At 39.0% G+C, this 14415-nt stretch overlaps 1 protein-coding gene across 8 annotated transcripts in view; it reads right to left on the bottom strand.

Moving 5' to 3' along the window:
• Positions 1-1904: 1904 nt before the first annotated feature.
• The window catches only part of AHCTF1 (AT-hook containing transcription factor 1), a 71099-nt gene continuing 58588 nt past the window's right edge, over positions 1905-14415 (bottom strand). For 6 of the 8 annotated variants that reach the window (XM_045587140.1, XM_045587141.1, XM_045587142.1 and 3 more), the window contains 6 exons: positions 11380-11459; positions 9539-9747; positions 6278-8075; positions 4911-5044; positions 3687-3754; positions 1905-2830 (listed from right to left, as the gene is read on the bottom strand). In XM_045587140.1, coding sequence (XP_045443096.1) covers positions 2638-2830; positions 3687-3754; positions 4911-5044; positions 6278-8075; positions 9539-9747; positions 11380-11459 — 2482 coding nt within the window. In that variant the 3' untranslated portion in view covers positions 1905-2637. Of the gene's footprint in view, positions 2831-3686; positions 3755-4910; positions 5045-5463; positions 5496-6277; positions 8076-9538; positions 9748-11379; positions 11460-14415 lie in introns of those variants that run through there. The other 2 variants (XM_036453387.2, XM_045587143.1) reach the window with 2 other exon arrangements.

Below are 14415 nucleotides of genomic sequence, written 5' to 3' on the forward strand. Positions count from 1 at the left end.
ACACACACACACACAAAAACCCACAAAAAACAACTTGCCGTTACTGTCTAGTAATACTAAAAGCCAGGAGAAATACTCCCCAAAATTGCTACTTTCAGTGTGTTGATTGGTAAGGATGGCAAACTCATTAGTCAGCAGAGCCAAATATCAACAGTATGATTGAAATTTGAGAGCCTGATTTTTTAAACTTTTAATGCCACTTCTTCAAAATAGTCTTGCCAGGCTGTGGTATTTTGTGGAAGAGCCACACTCAAGGGGCCAAAGAGCCGTCTGTGGCTCGCGAGCTGCAGTTTGCCGACCACGGGGTTAGGATATAAAACCATATTATTTTTCTGGTGTGTGTGGCATTTAATTCGATGACCACATGTCAGTTCTTGGCCATTTTTAGTTCCTAATCACACACCTGCCTGATGGCTCCAGTACTTTCTGTGACATCGACAGCAGGACGGGGAGATGTGGCACAAAATGGTCCTGCTGGGCGAGGGGAAGCAGAGGTTTACAAGTGGAAAGACCCCTGTGAGGAAGCACATGGTATCCCGTTCAGGACCCGTTCCTGTCAAACCCTCACCCACCTTATTCCCCTGCTCGCCTCACACACTCCGGAAATCAAGGTCTGCCGAGGCACAACTCCACCCGACCTTCCTCCGGTGCCACGACCAGCGGCCTCGGTGCTGCGCACACACCACGGACAAAGCTGGGGGCTGGCGGGAGCAAAGGGTCCCCCAGTCCCATCCGAGGACAGGGCTCAGCAACAGCAGACGGCCACGCTTGCTAATGGGCTGACTGTTCAGAGTTACTTTAAATAACGAATGCACTGGTAATCAAAGGCAAACTACTGCCACAAGATCTTAGAGTGAGTCTAACCCATATTTTATCCTAAAATGTAGCAACACAGTTTTATGACCAGTTTGTTTTTTTTGCAAAAAGTCATGAAAATATATCCATAAATGCACTTATAAAACAGTTCACTCTGATTTGGCAATTTGTTTGCTTATGGTCTACTGTTGAGGGGAAAAAGTACATTTACTACCAACAGACAGCACATGTCTACAATCACCAAACTGCCCTGCCTTTAAACATTATCAACTTGACAGGACATTTCTTGTCAAATTTTTTATTGTGCTACTTGCGCAAAGGATGAAATTAAGTGTTTACTGAATTATTTAGATCTTTAAATTACTCAACAAGTTCATCATTTAAATAAGTTTAATATTGCATAAATGACAAGCAGCTTAAATACAAATTTGATAACTAAAAATTTAAAAAATAAAATGTCATAGTCAAATTTTGGACAAGGCCAGGGAACATGGATCACTGACGTGACAAAAAGGTCGCACTCGCACGGGCCTTCCACGCTGTCTGTCGGGACTCGCTGTCTGTCGGGACTCGGTGTAGGCACTGCACCATCCTCTCTTATTCGCATGCCATGGAGTAGAAAAATAATATAGAAAGCACACCTTACACTTCACATTAAAAGTCCAGCCAACAAAAGCAGCTTGCTTCTAGTCAATCAATTACTAATGGTCCATTCATTACACACTATCCATTACCTCTTATAAATTATTTTACAACACTTACTTATTGATGAATTTTATAGTCTACACCAAGTACCGCCACATAATTGCACAATCACCCTACAGAGGACAGTGTTGTTTTTTCTTTTCCCTTTTCCACATCTACTCACACACTTTCCCCATCATCAGTGGGCCTTGCCTGAGGCCCGGTGAGAACTTGCCAGTTTAAAAGCCTGGATATTAAGGGATTTCTGTGATTCAGTAGCAAGCTCCTTCAAAGCAATAATAAAATTTCGTCAGACTTCTCATTCTATCAATATCAGGTGCACACGAGGTACAGTGAATATCCATGACAGAGGAATTTTTTTACATTCCCCTTGCTTCTCAAACTTTAAGAAGTTGCTAGTGAGCAGTGAACCGGTCAATCTAACCTGGATAATTAGTCTCTGAATAATTCAGAAACTTTAAAGATAAAAGCCTTTAAGCCTGCTGAACAAGAAATGCCAACATTACATTTAACCAAATGCATTACTTAGAAAGTTACTCATCTGAGGTAGAATACATAAAATTTGTTAAAACTACAAAAAAGGGGCAACATTTCATGCCCATAATTCAACTTGAACATAGCAACCACAAAACACCCCCCCGAAACACTTTATTAGAAATCTTAATCACAGAAGCAAAAGTGCATAAATTATAAAACAGCAACTTAAGAAACGTAGCAGTTCAGTCGTCCTCATTTTAAGATAGATCTAATACTTTTAACTGTAGAGAGACAACGGGCCAATGCCTGCTAGCATATAAAATCATCACTAAAACAGAAATTCCTTTCAAAAATCTAACCGACACAAACTACTAATGAAGTGTATACTTTATTTAATATTCTAATATAAGCCATATTTACATATTATATAAATGTCTGAAGTCTTAATATAAAATAGGGGAAAAAATGCCTCCAGTAAAAGAATCATACTCCATATGGAGTGATTTTACTTATGGAAGACATTCTGTTTACAAAAATTTACAATTTATATAAATTACTGTCTTCCAAATTATATGATTTTTAATAACCCTCATAGTTCTGGTGACTTTACAAAGAGGCGTGCAGTGAAACTGGAGAGAGTTACAGCATTTTTCTGCGGACAATCTGCTTCGGGAAGGAAGATGGCTTCTTCCTGCTCCTTCTGAGAACTTGTCCTGTTTCCTCTCTCGTTCTCCTCGGCTTGCTCTTCCCTCGATCAGCTGGGGTTGCCAAGGGAGAAATCAGCTTAATCTCCACCGGAGGAGGCGACCAACAGCTTTCCTTTTCTGGGGTTCTGAAAAGAAGATGTAATTCAAGTAAGAATAAACACACAACTATAACTGGCTTCCCAACACATGAAAAGAAACATTAGGATCACCTTTTCCTAGTGCTTTCATTTCACAAGAGGAGTGCAACTTTAAGTCATCTAAGCTAATGAGAGGCAGAATCAAAGTGTCACGTGACAGAAATTTCCCTTTTAATGTGAATATTCAAAAACATCACTACGGAATGTGTTTGATGCTGCATGTGTCCTAGTAAATGCTGCGGGTCACAGAGTCGGACCGGGTCCGGGCCCAGCAGGCCATGGCAGGAGAAGAGAGCAGTTGTAACACAGCAGCCATCAGCAGTATGTATACGTTTTCTTAGTATCAGGTAGTTTTCCACATACACACAAAGCCAATTTACATATAGGTAGTGTTACTAGTTATAGTCAAAAGGCTCATTAAATTCGTTTTTAAAGTAAGGTAAAATGAGTTATTTTACTTTTCTAGAATTCAGTGATGTCAAAGCACAGATAAATAAAATACCAGGTAACAAGTATATCTGAAATGGAGTAATTGCCCCATGGATAAAGTTATATAGCTATCAGTGAAATAACCACAGGATTTTTAAGCTTATTTACTTTTTACTAAAAGCCATCTATTTTTACTACAGATTCACGGGTATTACTCCGCTTCTTCAGAGGGACGAGTGGCTCTCCCACCATAAAGAGAGCCACCGCGAAGCCTAACGCTGAAGGAGCCAGTGCTTGTGCATGACCCTAAGAATGACCCTTTTCTATCTGATGAGCCTCGTTTCCTATTTTAAACCGGCTCTTCTCACATCCAACGTTAAGAAACAAAACAACACCGGAGCGCAGAAAGGCGTACCTGCTGGCTGGTTTTGGCTTTTCAGTCCTCACTCTCTTCACTCTTTGCTGTTCCACACCATCATCTTCCTAAGAGTGAAATTTTAAAAAGATAAATCTTTAGTAGTTAGACATTTGGAATCTAAATTTAAAAGTTTTTTACTAAATCAAGGAATAAAGTCAAACAGTGCTAATGAATTCAAACTCAGCCAGTCTCATATGAACTCATTTTTTAATCTAAGAATGCTTCTTCTCCCTCATTCTCACATACTCAATTATCCGCCTTCCCAATTTCATGTTTTGAGTGTTCCATTGCTCACTGCCCTTGTTCCCAAAACCAGGCTCGCATCCTCTCATAAGAACTGGAGACATTTTTTCCTCCCCAGAACTCATTTTCCTAAAACAACTTAAACCAGCACAGGGCGAGCGCGGCCGGCGTGGCTCAGCAGCCGAGTGTGGACCCGTGGACCCGGAGGCCACGGTCTGATTCCCAGGCAGGGCACAGGCCTGAGGTGAGGGCTCGATCCCCAGAGTGGGGCGTGCAAGAGGCAGCCCCTGGATGATTCTCTCTCATCAATGATGTGTCTCTCTCTCTCCCTTCCTCTCTGCAGTCAATAAAAATATATTTTTAACCAATGCACATAGCTACTGGTTATGCCGTCACGCTTTGCGCCTTTGCCCCCTGCTGCCATCTCTGCCCAGAAGGCTCTCTCCTTCACCTTAAGAAACACTATCTCCAAGAGTGGTCTGTGTATGACATTCCAGGGGTTCGGGGACTCACACTTTTTAAATAAACACATCCAGATCATTCTGATGAGACACTTAAAACCTTTCCCTAGCTGGTAATTCAAACTGCAGCTGCCGGTGATATACCACAAATCTTTCTTAAATGTATGGTCTCGAAGTGTACACAAGGCAATTTCAGGATGTTAATAAAAATGTATGTTGTTTTTTTTTTAAATATATTTTTATTGATTTTGTACAGAGAGGAAGGGAGAGAGATAAGAGAGTTAGAAACATCGATGAGAGAGTCATCGATCAGCTGCCTCTTGCACACCCCCTACTGGGGATATGCCCACAACCAAGGTACATGCCCTTGACCAGAATCGAACCCGGGACCCTTCAGTCCCCAAGCCAACGCTCTATCCATTGAGCCAAACCGGTCTTGGCTGTATGCTCTTTTTTTAAAAGTTTAGGAACATTGCTTAAAAAAAAAAAGGCAGCACACAATGAAATCATTTCTCACCAGTTCCCGCACAAGTTGGGGTGTCTTGGACAGGTTCTTCCGCCGGGTCCTCAGAGCAGGAGGGGAGAGGACGAATGGAGAAGATAAGTCTGAGATTAATTCTTTCAGCTGTTCAGGAGCTTCTACTTTTATAGCTAAACAAAGGTAAAAAAGACAACAATGTAACTATGTCACTTTATATAAACATACACTGTCTTGGTAAAAACTTGAAGTATGGTATTAGAAAGATATAAAGATCGACAAACAGAAAACACTAGTATCATACATAACTTAGTACCCATGAGAGAAATGACAGTAAAGATTCCAACATCATTTGGGTAATTAAGTGTTCAGGAACAGTTAAAGCTACAAACTAATGCCATAACATGAAAACAGGCCGGGAAGCAGATACAAAACAATAGTATGCTAGCTTCAACCTTTTCTACTCCTCCCCATTCCGAGAGGGAAGCATCATTCTCATGTATCACCTGGCCTCGTTTTCGTCATTAATTCCTGCTGCTCCAGACACAAGGTTTTTATTGACAAAAGTAATTGTAATATTTACAAAGCAAATCTTTCCTTTCAGCTCATTCTCAGTTAGTTGTTCTAGTCAAGGGGAACAGCAGAAAAGCCCACATCATAAAAGGAAAAGGCAAGAAGAGAAGACATTTTAAAAAGCTGACAGGAAGCTATTCCACAGATAAATAAAAATGATTTAACTAAGAATTGGTTAGGATATGTAATTAATCTCAGATTGGTTTAACAATAGGGTTTCCATAGTAATGGCAGTTAGCGATGTAACTGTGTGAGTGGCATGGTGTCGCCTAACCAGCCTGCTACCGATGACAGCCCAGCTTTCGGACTAACTAGCTGTGGGGCCAAAGTTAAGTTACTGAGACTTTGCGGTGCCTCGTTTCTAAAAAGTTACTTGTGAAGATTAAAAAACAATGTGTGGCATATGGTAAATGCTTTATAGATGTTTGCTTTTGTTATAATTTAAGAATATAATTAACAAATCTTTGAAAATATTGTAAAATTATCAAATTATACTTCAATGTTACTTCTTACTGGGATAATCAAAAGTTCTATAAGATATCAAATTCTGCTTTCTGTAATGTAAGTGTTCCTACCAAGGCTGGCTCAGATAATTCCAGAACTTAAAAAAAAAAAAAAAAAAAGTAAAATATACTTTTATTTTTTTTAAAAAAAGTTGTGTTGAGAGAGGAGAGGGAGACAGAGATAGAAACATCAACGATGAGAGAGAATCACTGACCAGCTGCTTCCTGAATGCCCAACTCTTGGGGATTGAGCCCAAACCATGCTTAAAACAATTTGGAGCTGAAGACTGAATAAAATGAAAATTATGCTTTGAGTAGAAATAAACATACCTTTGTCTTTCCTTGAAACCTTTGACACAGGAGGAGAAAATAAAGACTCATTTTCCAGTGCAGAAAAGTCTGGCAGTAAAATGGCCTTGCTAGACCTAGTCCTTGTGCTACGGGAAAACGGAGTCAGAGGAGTTTTGGCAAGTAATTTTTCTTCCTGGTCCTTCGGTTCTTTCTGCGCCATGTCTTCATCTACGTATTTTTCTGGTATTGAGGGTAATGATCGTTTTTGGCTTTGATTTTCAAACCTTTTTGTAACCTTTTTTTTAGAACTCATCACTGAAACAAGTTCCTCATTTGGCACTAAAACTGATTTTTCTGGAGTTGCTTTTCCAACATCGGTATTTTCCCTTTTAGCTGGGGTGTTTCTTGCAGACCTCTTTTGAACTTTGCTCTTCTTAGGACTTTTCTCTTCCTTATCAGCCTCGGATCCTATATTGACTTTTCGTGGTCTACCACGCTTCCTAGGTGTAGCGGGTATGTCACCTTCTGCTGGAGGAGCTAAAGGAGATGAAGCAAGTTTAGAGTCTTCCTTCACATCTGATACCTTACTGTCTCTCTTTTTAATCCTTTTACTACCTTGAGCAGGCAGCTGCTGTTCACTGAATTTCCCATCTTGTTCATGTCCTGTATTTTCAGAAGTTTCTAAATTAGTAGATCTCAATCTTTTGCTTCTTACGTTAGGACTTGCTACTTGACTGGTTTTTAGATCATTTAAAATTTCAACACTTTCCTGATTTTCTACAGATTTTTTCATTCTCTTAGGAGTCTTTTTTGTCACAGATGAAAGCTTAGCTTCTTTTTTAAGAGAAGTTTCTGTGGTTGCTGGTTCCAACTGAGATGATCTTGAACTTCTTAATACCCTGCCTGGAGTGACATGTAATTCTTGTTCCACAGAACTGAGACTCTCCGTGTCTTTCTTTCTCCTTCCTCTCTTGGGAGTAACAGAATTTGGAGGCATTTGCTGGGTTTGAGATATTTCTTTGACATCAAGAAAGGCACTTTCAGAAGCCTCGGACGTTTCTTTTGTTCTCCGAGTTTTCTTTCTCACAGAAAGTCCTAGCACCTCAGGGGTAGCAACATCTGCTGGCTCTTCCTGCTGCACTGATGTAACATCCAGGCTTTGGGTCCGTTGTCTTCTTGTTCGCGTTCCGGATGGAATCACGTCATTATCTTGGTTAACATTCATCGTCGCTGTACTAGTTTCCTGAACAGTCTTACGTGTAGATCTGACCAACCTGGTGGAACTCATTACCTTTTGGCTCATTAAAGGTATGTTTTCATGAATGGACTGTTCCATCGTATCTGAAGTAATTTCTTTACTTCTTGTGTTGTCTTTAATTACATCTATTACATTTTCTGCTACTGCTGCTTTAACTGGTTCAGGCACATGCGGTAACGCCTCTGTCTTTTGGGACTCCTGTTCATTAGTTAAGACAGATGGCAAATTTGCAACATGTCCACGATTATCGTTTTCCCCAGTGTATACGTGTTTTGAATCAGTTACTGTGTTAGCTGCTTTAGCTAGCACATTAGGCGCTGTAGAATCAACTGTCTCAATTTCTTCTTCACCTTCTAATATCAAGGTGAAGTTGCTCTGAGCCACAAAAAGTTCCCCATCTACTTCAGCAACGTCACCACACTCAGCAGAGTCTTTATTGTCAGGCAAGTCAGAGAACTGTTGCTCTATGGTCTCAAAATTATATTGAAGCTTAAGAGTTCCTGAGGGATAATCATTAAATGAAAGATTCTTAGCCTCTTGTCTTGAGTCTTGAACTTCAAGCTTTTCATTTTCAATTACCTAAAATGAATGAAAGATGAGACTGGTTAAAGAATTTATATATATATTTATTTTAACTTAAAACAATGTTTTTAAATGACCATCTCACCCTTGATGTATGAATTTTAAATATAAGCTACCTTTGACATGGCATCTACTTATGGGTTTACTTTATAAAATACCCACTTAAACAATCAGACTTACTTAGTCAAAATAACTAGACAGTAAGATTTTGAGGTTCTGAAAGGAATTAAAGTAGACACCCACATTTCCCTGGCTAAAAAGACAGTTTTAATTAACAAAACCTTGAAATTATTATGATGCTAACAATTGTGACAATTAAGGACTTACTCTATTCTCATCCAAGAAAAAATTAATTGGAGAAAAAGAAATAACCCCCAAACGGTGTTTTAATGATAATCCCCAAATTACCTAACTATGCACACTTTTCTAAACAGCACGATCCCCATAAGGTTGAAGAAGAATTCACCTACATAAGCTCCCTTGGGCTAGACTCAATCCTCTTCCCTTTGCTGGGGCTGCATAAACCATGAAATTCCTAAGGCTTTCAAGTTCAGTACCTCTCCTGCAAGGGTTTGGTGGAAGAAGGAATGGTCCTTGCATTTACCTTTTGGTAAGGGAAGGGGAGAAAAAGGAGGAGGTAGAGAGTAACAGAGAGATCTCCTGACCAAGAAGGTAGAACATTACCACCCGCCTAGACAACGCCATTTCCCCGCTCCCACACATTCAATGAGATGACAGACTGGAAATACGCAGAAATGAGGATTCCCACTACACCACGCCCACAGTTTTTAAATCTCCCAGCTAAAGGAATAGGGACTTTATCCATCTATTTCACAGTGAACATGGATAACCACGACACTTTATGAGTTAAGAAACTTTCCAAATACTATACAACCAAATTTATATAATTAATTAAAATAGTTGCTTTTCTCCCTTCTTAAATTCAATTATCATATAAAAGTTGCTTGTCAATAATAGGAGAGAATTGGTATGATTTTTAGAAACCAAAGGTCATATTAAGTACCAAGAAAAAATATCCTTCCTGGAGTCTATATATCAATCCTCCCATAAGTATGCATGGGGTAAAAATTATATTTAACTACATTTAATTATTTTAAAATATATGCTCTGAATAGTTTCAATGTCATACTTGTCTTTGGAGTAGCCAGTATGTGCTTTCTTATGACTAAAAAAACTTTCATTTGAATCAGAAACTAAGCAAAAATTAAACTGTTAAAATTGTGACTTCTTTAACACAGCCTTTTGGTTTTGGTTAAGAAAAATAATTTCTTAAAGAATGTATTCTTTCATAGGCCACAAAGTATTTTGAAACACTTATCTTTATAAAGACGATTTTATATAATAACCAAATAAATGAGTACATTAGGTTTGAACTATGGTTTAAATCCTAACTCAAAACAGAAAGACCAACAGAGAATAAAAAAGTTAAATTTTTTTACATGAATTTCTTGAGTATCGGGAGAATCGTCAGAAATTGGAGGCTTTTCTTCTGGTAAGTCAACACTTTCTTTTAGTGCATCGACTTCGATTTCATGATCTTCTTCTAAATTCACTGCTTTTTCCTGGTCAAGCCCATGTTCAGAGCTAACAGGACTTTCAGAGGTATCGAGCCCAGGGCTTCCACTATCACCAAGGACATCGGCCACAGCTGGAAAAAAAAAAGAGAGTTCACCTTTCATGTTTTAAGTTGAAAAAATAATATATACACTATTTGGGAAGGAAACAGGAAAAGGCTACCCCTGTACTTGAGAATATTTCCTTAAAAACCTTTATATTGCCAAAACTGATATACAAGGACTTACACGTTAATCCTGTTTCTTTAATATACAATTTAAACAATGCTTGTGCTGCCTGGCTGGTATGGGTCAGTGGTTGAGCGTTTACCTATGAACCAGAAAGTCACCATTCAACTCCAAAAGAGGGTGTGCAAGAGGCAGTCAATTGATGATTTTCTCTCATCACTGACGTGTCTGTCTCTCCTCTCCCTTTCTCTCTCTGAGGCCAGTAAAAATGTATTTAAAGATAAAAAGACCAATGAGGACCCTGCCCTGTGTGGCTCAGTGGTATCTGTGCAGCCTTGCACTGAAGGGTCTCAAGTTCGATTCTCAGTCAAGGGCATGTACCTGGGTTGCAGGTTCATTCCCCACCTTGGTCAGGTGTGGGAGACAAACATTTGATGTAACTCTCTCACATCGATTTTTCTCTCTCTCCCTTCTGCCTACTCTCCCCGAAAAGCAATGGAAAAAATATCCTTGGGTGATGATAAACAACATAAAAAAACAAACAAAAAACAACAACAACACAACCAACCAGGAAAGGGCATTTTTACACATTTCACAGATAATGTGCTACTATACAAAGACTGGTTATAAAAAAAGGAAAAAAAAAGTTTTTCACTAGTTTGGCAAAGAGGAATGGGAAAATATGTTGCATGTTACCTTCGAATCATCAGTGTCTGAAAGCATAAACAACCAAATATTAAAAAATCTGTGGGGGGAAAAAAGATCTGTGCCTACTCCTTGACATGGCAAATCCATGTTTACGAATCTCCCAACAGAAACCCTGATATATAATGTGCAAATACATTTATATACACAGAATATTCATTGCAGAATTGAAACAAAACAAAACAAAAATGGTGAGCAGCTCAAATGTTCAATAATAATTAGTTAAGCATACCAGAGAACATCCATACTACCACATACTATTATAACCATTAAAAAAGACAGGATTCATCTAAACTAATGACGAAGAAAATTGTCTTAAGTATATTGCACATTAAGTGGAAAAAATTTGCTTTTAAAAAATCATTGGTAATTATAACAACTACTATGTATTGAGCTTTTATTAACATTTAAAGCTATTGATGTTTTACAGACACACACACACAATGTACAGCCCAGTCTTAAACATTGTAAGTGCAGAACTGAGCTATGAACCCAAGCACTCTGGTTCAAGCCTCTGTACTCTTCAGCTATCATATTTATTTCCCCTTCCTTTTTCAACACGGGGAGAAATATGCATATGGGAAAACATGTCAGGAAAAAGGAGGTTGCCCTATGAAGATATGAGTCCCAGAAGATTAAGAAGCAGGTATGCAATCTGGCTGGGTGTGGATTGAAGGAAAATAGTCCACAAAAAGCATTCTAAGATTTCCACTGTGGTAATCATAGAGTGCATTACAAGCAACCCACTGTTTTCATAGCTGACACACCTTCAGACACCATACACACAAGAGATAAATAATTCTAAGTCAAAATAATACACCATTTATCATTACCTGTTCTAATTGTAGAGGTGCAGGGTTCAACTGATACTTCGTTTGAAAGTGGTACCTTGGACTTCGGGGTAAGGATTTTCCTTTAGAAATAGAAATAATATTGACAGTGTGAGAAGATTCCATCTGCTCTAAATGCTTTAAATCCTACTCCCTCTCCTACTTGTCTTATTGTTGATAAAAACCAAAGTTCAGAGTAATTAATAAGTTCACTCTGAACTTCTATAAAACTTACCAGTGAATTTAGAAACAAATAATGCTGTATTTGTTTCCCTCATTTTCCAATATTACATTTTATTGGCAATAATGACATAGCCTTAAATTATAAGTAAAATGATTTTAAAATGTTGCTCGGAACAAATTGCACTTATACCAATTTTTAATTCCTGTCAAATATTATGGGATATTTCCTCTACACTCAGCAGAGGGAGGTTCAGTAACTTAATGCTAAGATTAAAGAATAACTCAGAATGGAAAACTAATGGTATCTGCATTACTTAATCCACTTCATGAAATGAAGTTTTGGAAATATGCTGACAGTGATCCTTCCTATTCCAAGCTGGCCTCCCCTTGCAAACCCAATTAAACCATGCTGATTTTTAAAAAGGGGAATGTAATTATTAAAGTAAATCACACATTTATTTATAGTTACATTTGTAAACTTACCTCAATCACAATGTTTATAATAAGATAAGAACAACTAGTTTGTTTAAAAAGGAACTAGCTTGCCAAGATAGATATTCACCTAGCTCACTGAAGACTAAATTTTATTTTTCACTTTTTTTCCTTTATTAAGGTATTACATATATGTCCTCCTCCCCCCATCCCACCCACTCATGCCCTCATCCCCTTGCTAAGACTAAAGTTTCTTATCATGTGAATGCTCTTTGCTTTGTGACTATTGTCCATCAAACCCATTTGCAAGAAATATTAGTTTTCATTACATTAAAAAATACTTGAGTTAATTAACAAAACAACCTGGATAATACTTTCACATTGGTTTCTCCCACTTTTTGCATGAAGGCATGGCAAAGATCCCAGCTGATCAGGGCTTCTCCTTTCACAAAAGCAGCACATGACCGAGCTGAATGTGTGAGAGGTCACTGTTGTGATGCTGGTCTCTGTGAGTACTTTATGAAGTCACTCTCAGGACTTAAAAAGCCATTTACAATGTTGTACATTATATCTTATGTGGTTAAGCTTAGTAAATTTTACTATCCTTTCCCCCTCATTTCCTTAAAAAACACACACAGATTTTGAGAGAAAAAACAACTATTTGTAATTCTACTTATTTATGCATTCATTGGTTGATTCTTGTATATGCCCTGACCAGGGCTCAAACATGCAACTTTGCGTATCGGTATGAACTCTTACCAACTGAACTTCTAGGCCAGGGCTTCATATTACTTCTTAGTATTGAAACTGCAACATTTTTGGAATCCTGTACAGTGGTGTCACTGTTATTAGTGCTGATGTGCAATGTGCCCAGTCTTGCAATGAAATAACGAGCTATGTCATAAGCTGACCAATTCACTGATTAGTTCAGCTAACTTTAAAGAAAGTGGTGTACTGATATATCCTATCTAATAAAGAGGAAATATGCTAATTGACCCAGCAATCAGGAAGGCGACACACCATCACACCTCTGCTGCTGCCATTGCCGGCAGCACAAGCCTCGGCCAGCCCTGGGTGGCTGGGCAACCAACATATGAGGCTTGCCTGTGCCTTGGCCCAGCCCTGGTCAGCTAGGAACCTGGGGGACTCCAGAGGCAGGCATGTAGCAAGGCTTAGGGGACTAGACGAAACCATCTTGTGCTTATAGATGCCGCCATCTTTGAGGGCGGGGCAGTCAATTAGCATATAATACCTCCTTATTGGCTGTGGACAACTGATATCTTTGCCATGGCATGAGAGTCAATTAGCATATTTCTTCTTTATTAGTTAGGATATATCAGTACACCACTTTCTTTAAAGTTAGCTGAACTAATCAGTGAATTGGTTCAGCTTATGACATAGCTCGATATTTCATTGCAAGACTGGACACATTGCACATCAGCCCCTGAAGGCTCCCAGATTGTGAGAGGGGACAGGCTGGGCTGAGGGACCCCTCTCCAGTGCATGAATTTTCATGCACCGGGCCTCTAATGTATGTGTGTGCATATGTGTGTACATATTCGAGGCCTGCTACAGGAAGATTCTGCAATAGGGCTTCCTGCTGCCTGAGTGAAGCAGAGAAGGGAGCAAAGCCCTGCTTTCCCCTTCCTCTCCCTCTTCCTTCTCTGCTGTCTTCAGTCCTCACTGTGCCTGCATATGCAAATTAACCGCCATCTTTATTGGGTTAATTTGCATGCTCACTCTGATTGGCTGGTGATTATAGCAGAGTGATCATCAATTTGCATGTTTCTCTTTTATTAGTATAGATGTGTACACACACACACACACACACACACGTTAATATTCACCTAAATGGTATGTATATTGATTTTAGAGATAAAGAGAAACATCAATCGGTTGCCTCCCATACATGCACCAATAGAGACTCAAACCTGCAACGTTTTGGTGTGTCGGTCGACGCTCCAACCAACTAAGCTACTGGTGAAGACTGTACTGACTGCTTATCTTGTTGTGGGAATTGTGTGGAAATTGGCATCAATTAGACCCACTTCAATAGCACTGTCCTACATCATCTAGCACACCTCCTAAATGTGTAAGTGCTAACCGAAACTAAATGGGAACGTAGCCCTTCATGTCATTAAGAAACAAAACTTGGCTCGAGTTCCGTATCCATCCAATGGCAGGAAACAAAACTGCCTCTGTGCCATCTCCCTGTGCTCACCCTGGTGCTATGGGATACTTAGCCCTGAGCATCTGGAAACCAATGAAAACAGAAGGGCATGGAAGAATGAAGGCATGAAACTCTTGGTCTTCAACAAAAATAGACCACCGAAGAGTATGAGTTCTACCTCAACCCATCAAGTATGACTCTCATATTCAGGAAATGTTTAGTTTCATTATAAGATTTCATAAAATTAAATAGAA

The sequence above is a fragment of the Pipistrellus kuhlii genome, unplaced genomic scaffold (assembly GCF_014108245.1).
Source record: "Pipistrellus kuhlii isolate mPipKuh1 unplaced genomic scaffold, mPipKuh1.p scaffold_m20_p_25, whole genome shotgun sequence".
Lineage (NCBI taxonomy): Eukaryota > Metazoa > Chordata > Mammalia > Chiroptera > Vespertilionidae > Pipistrellus > Pipistrellus kuhlii.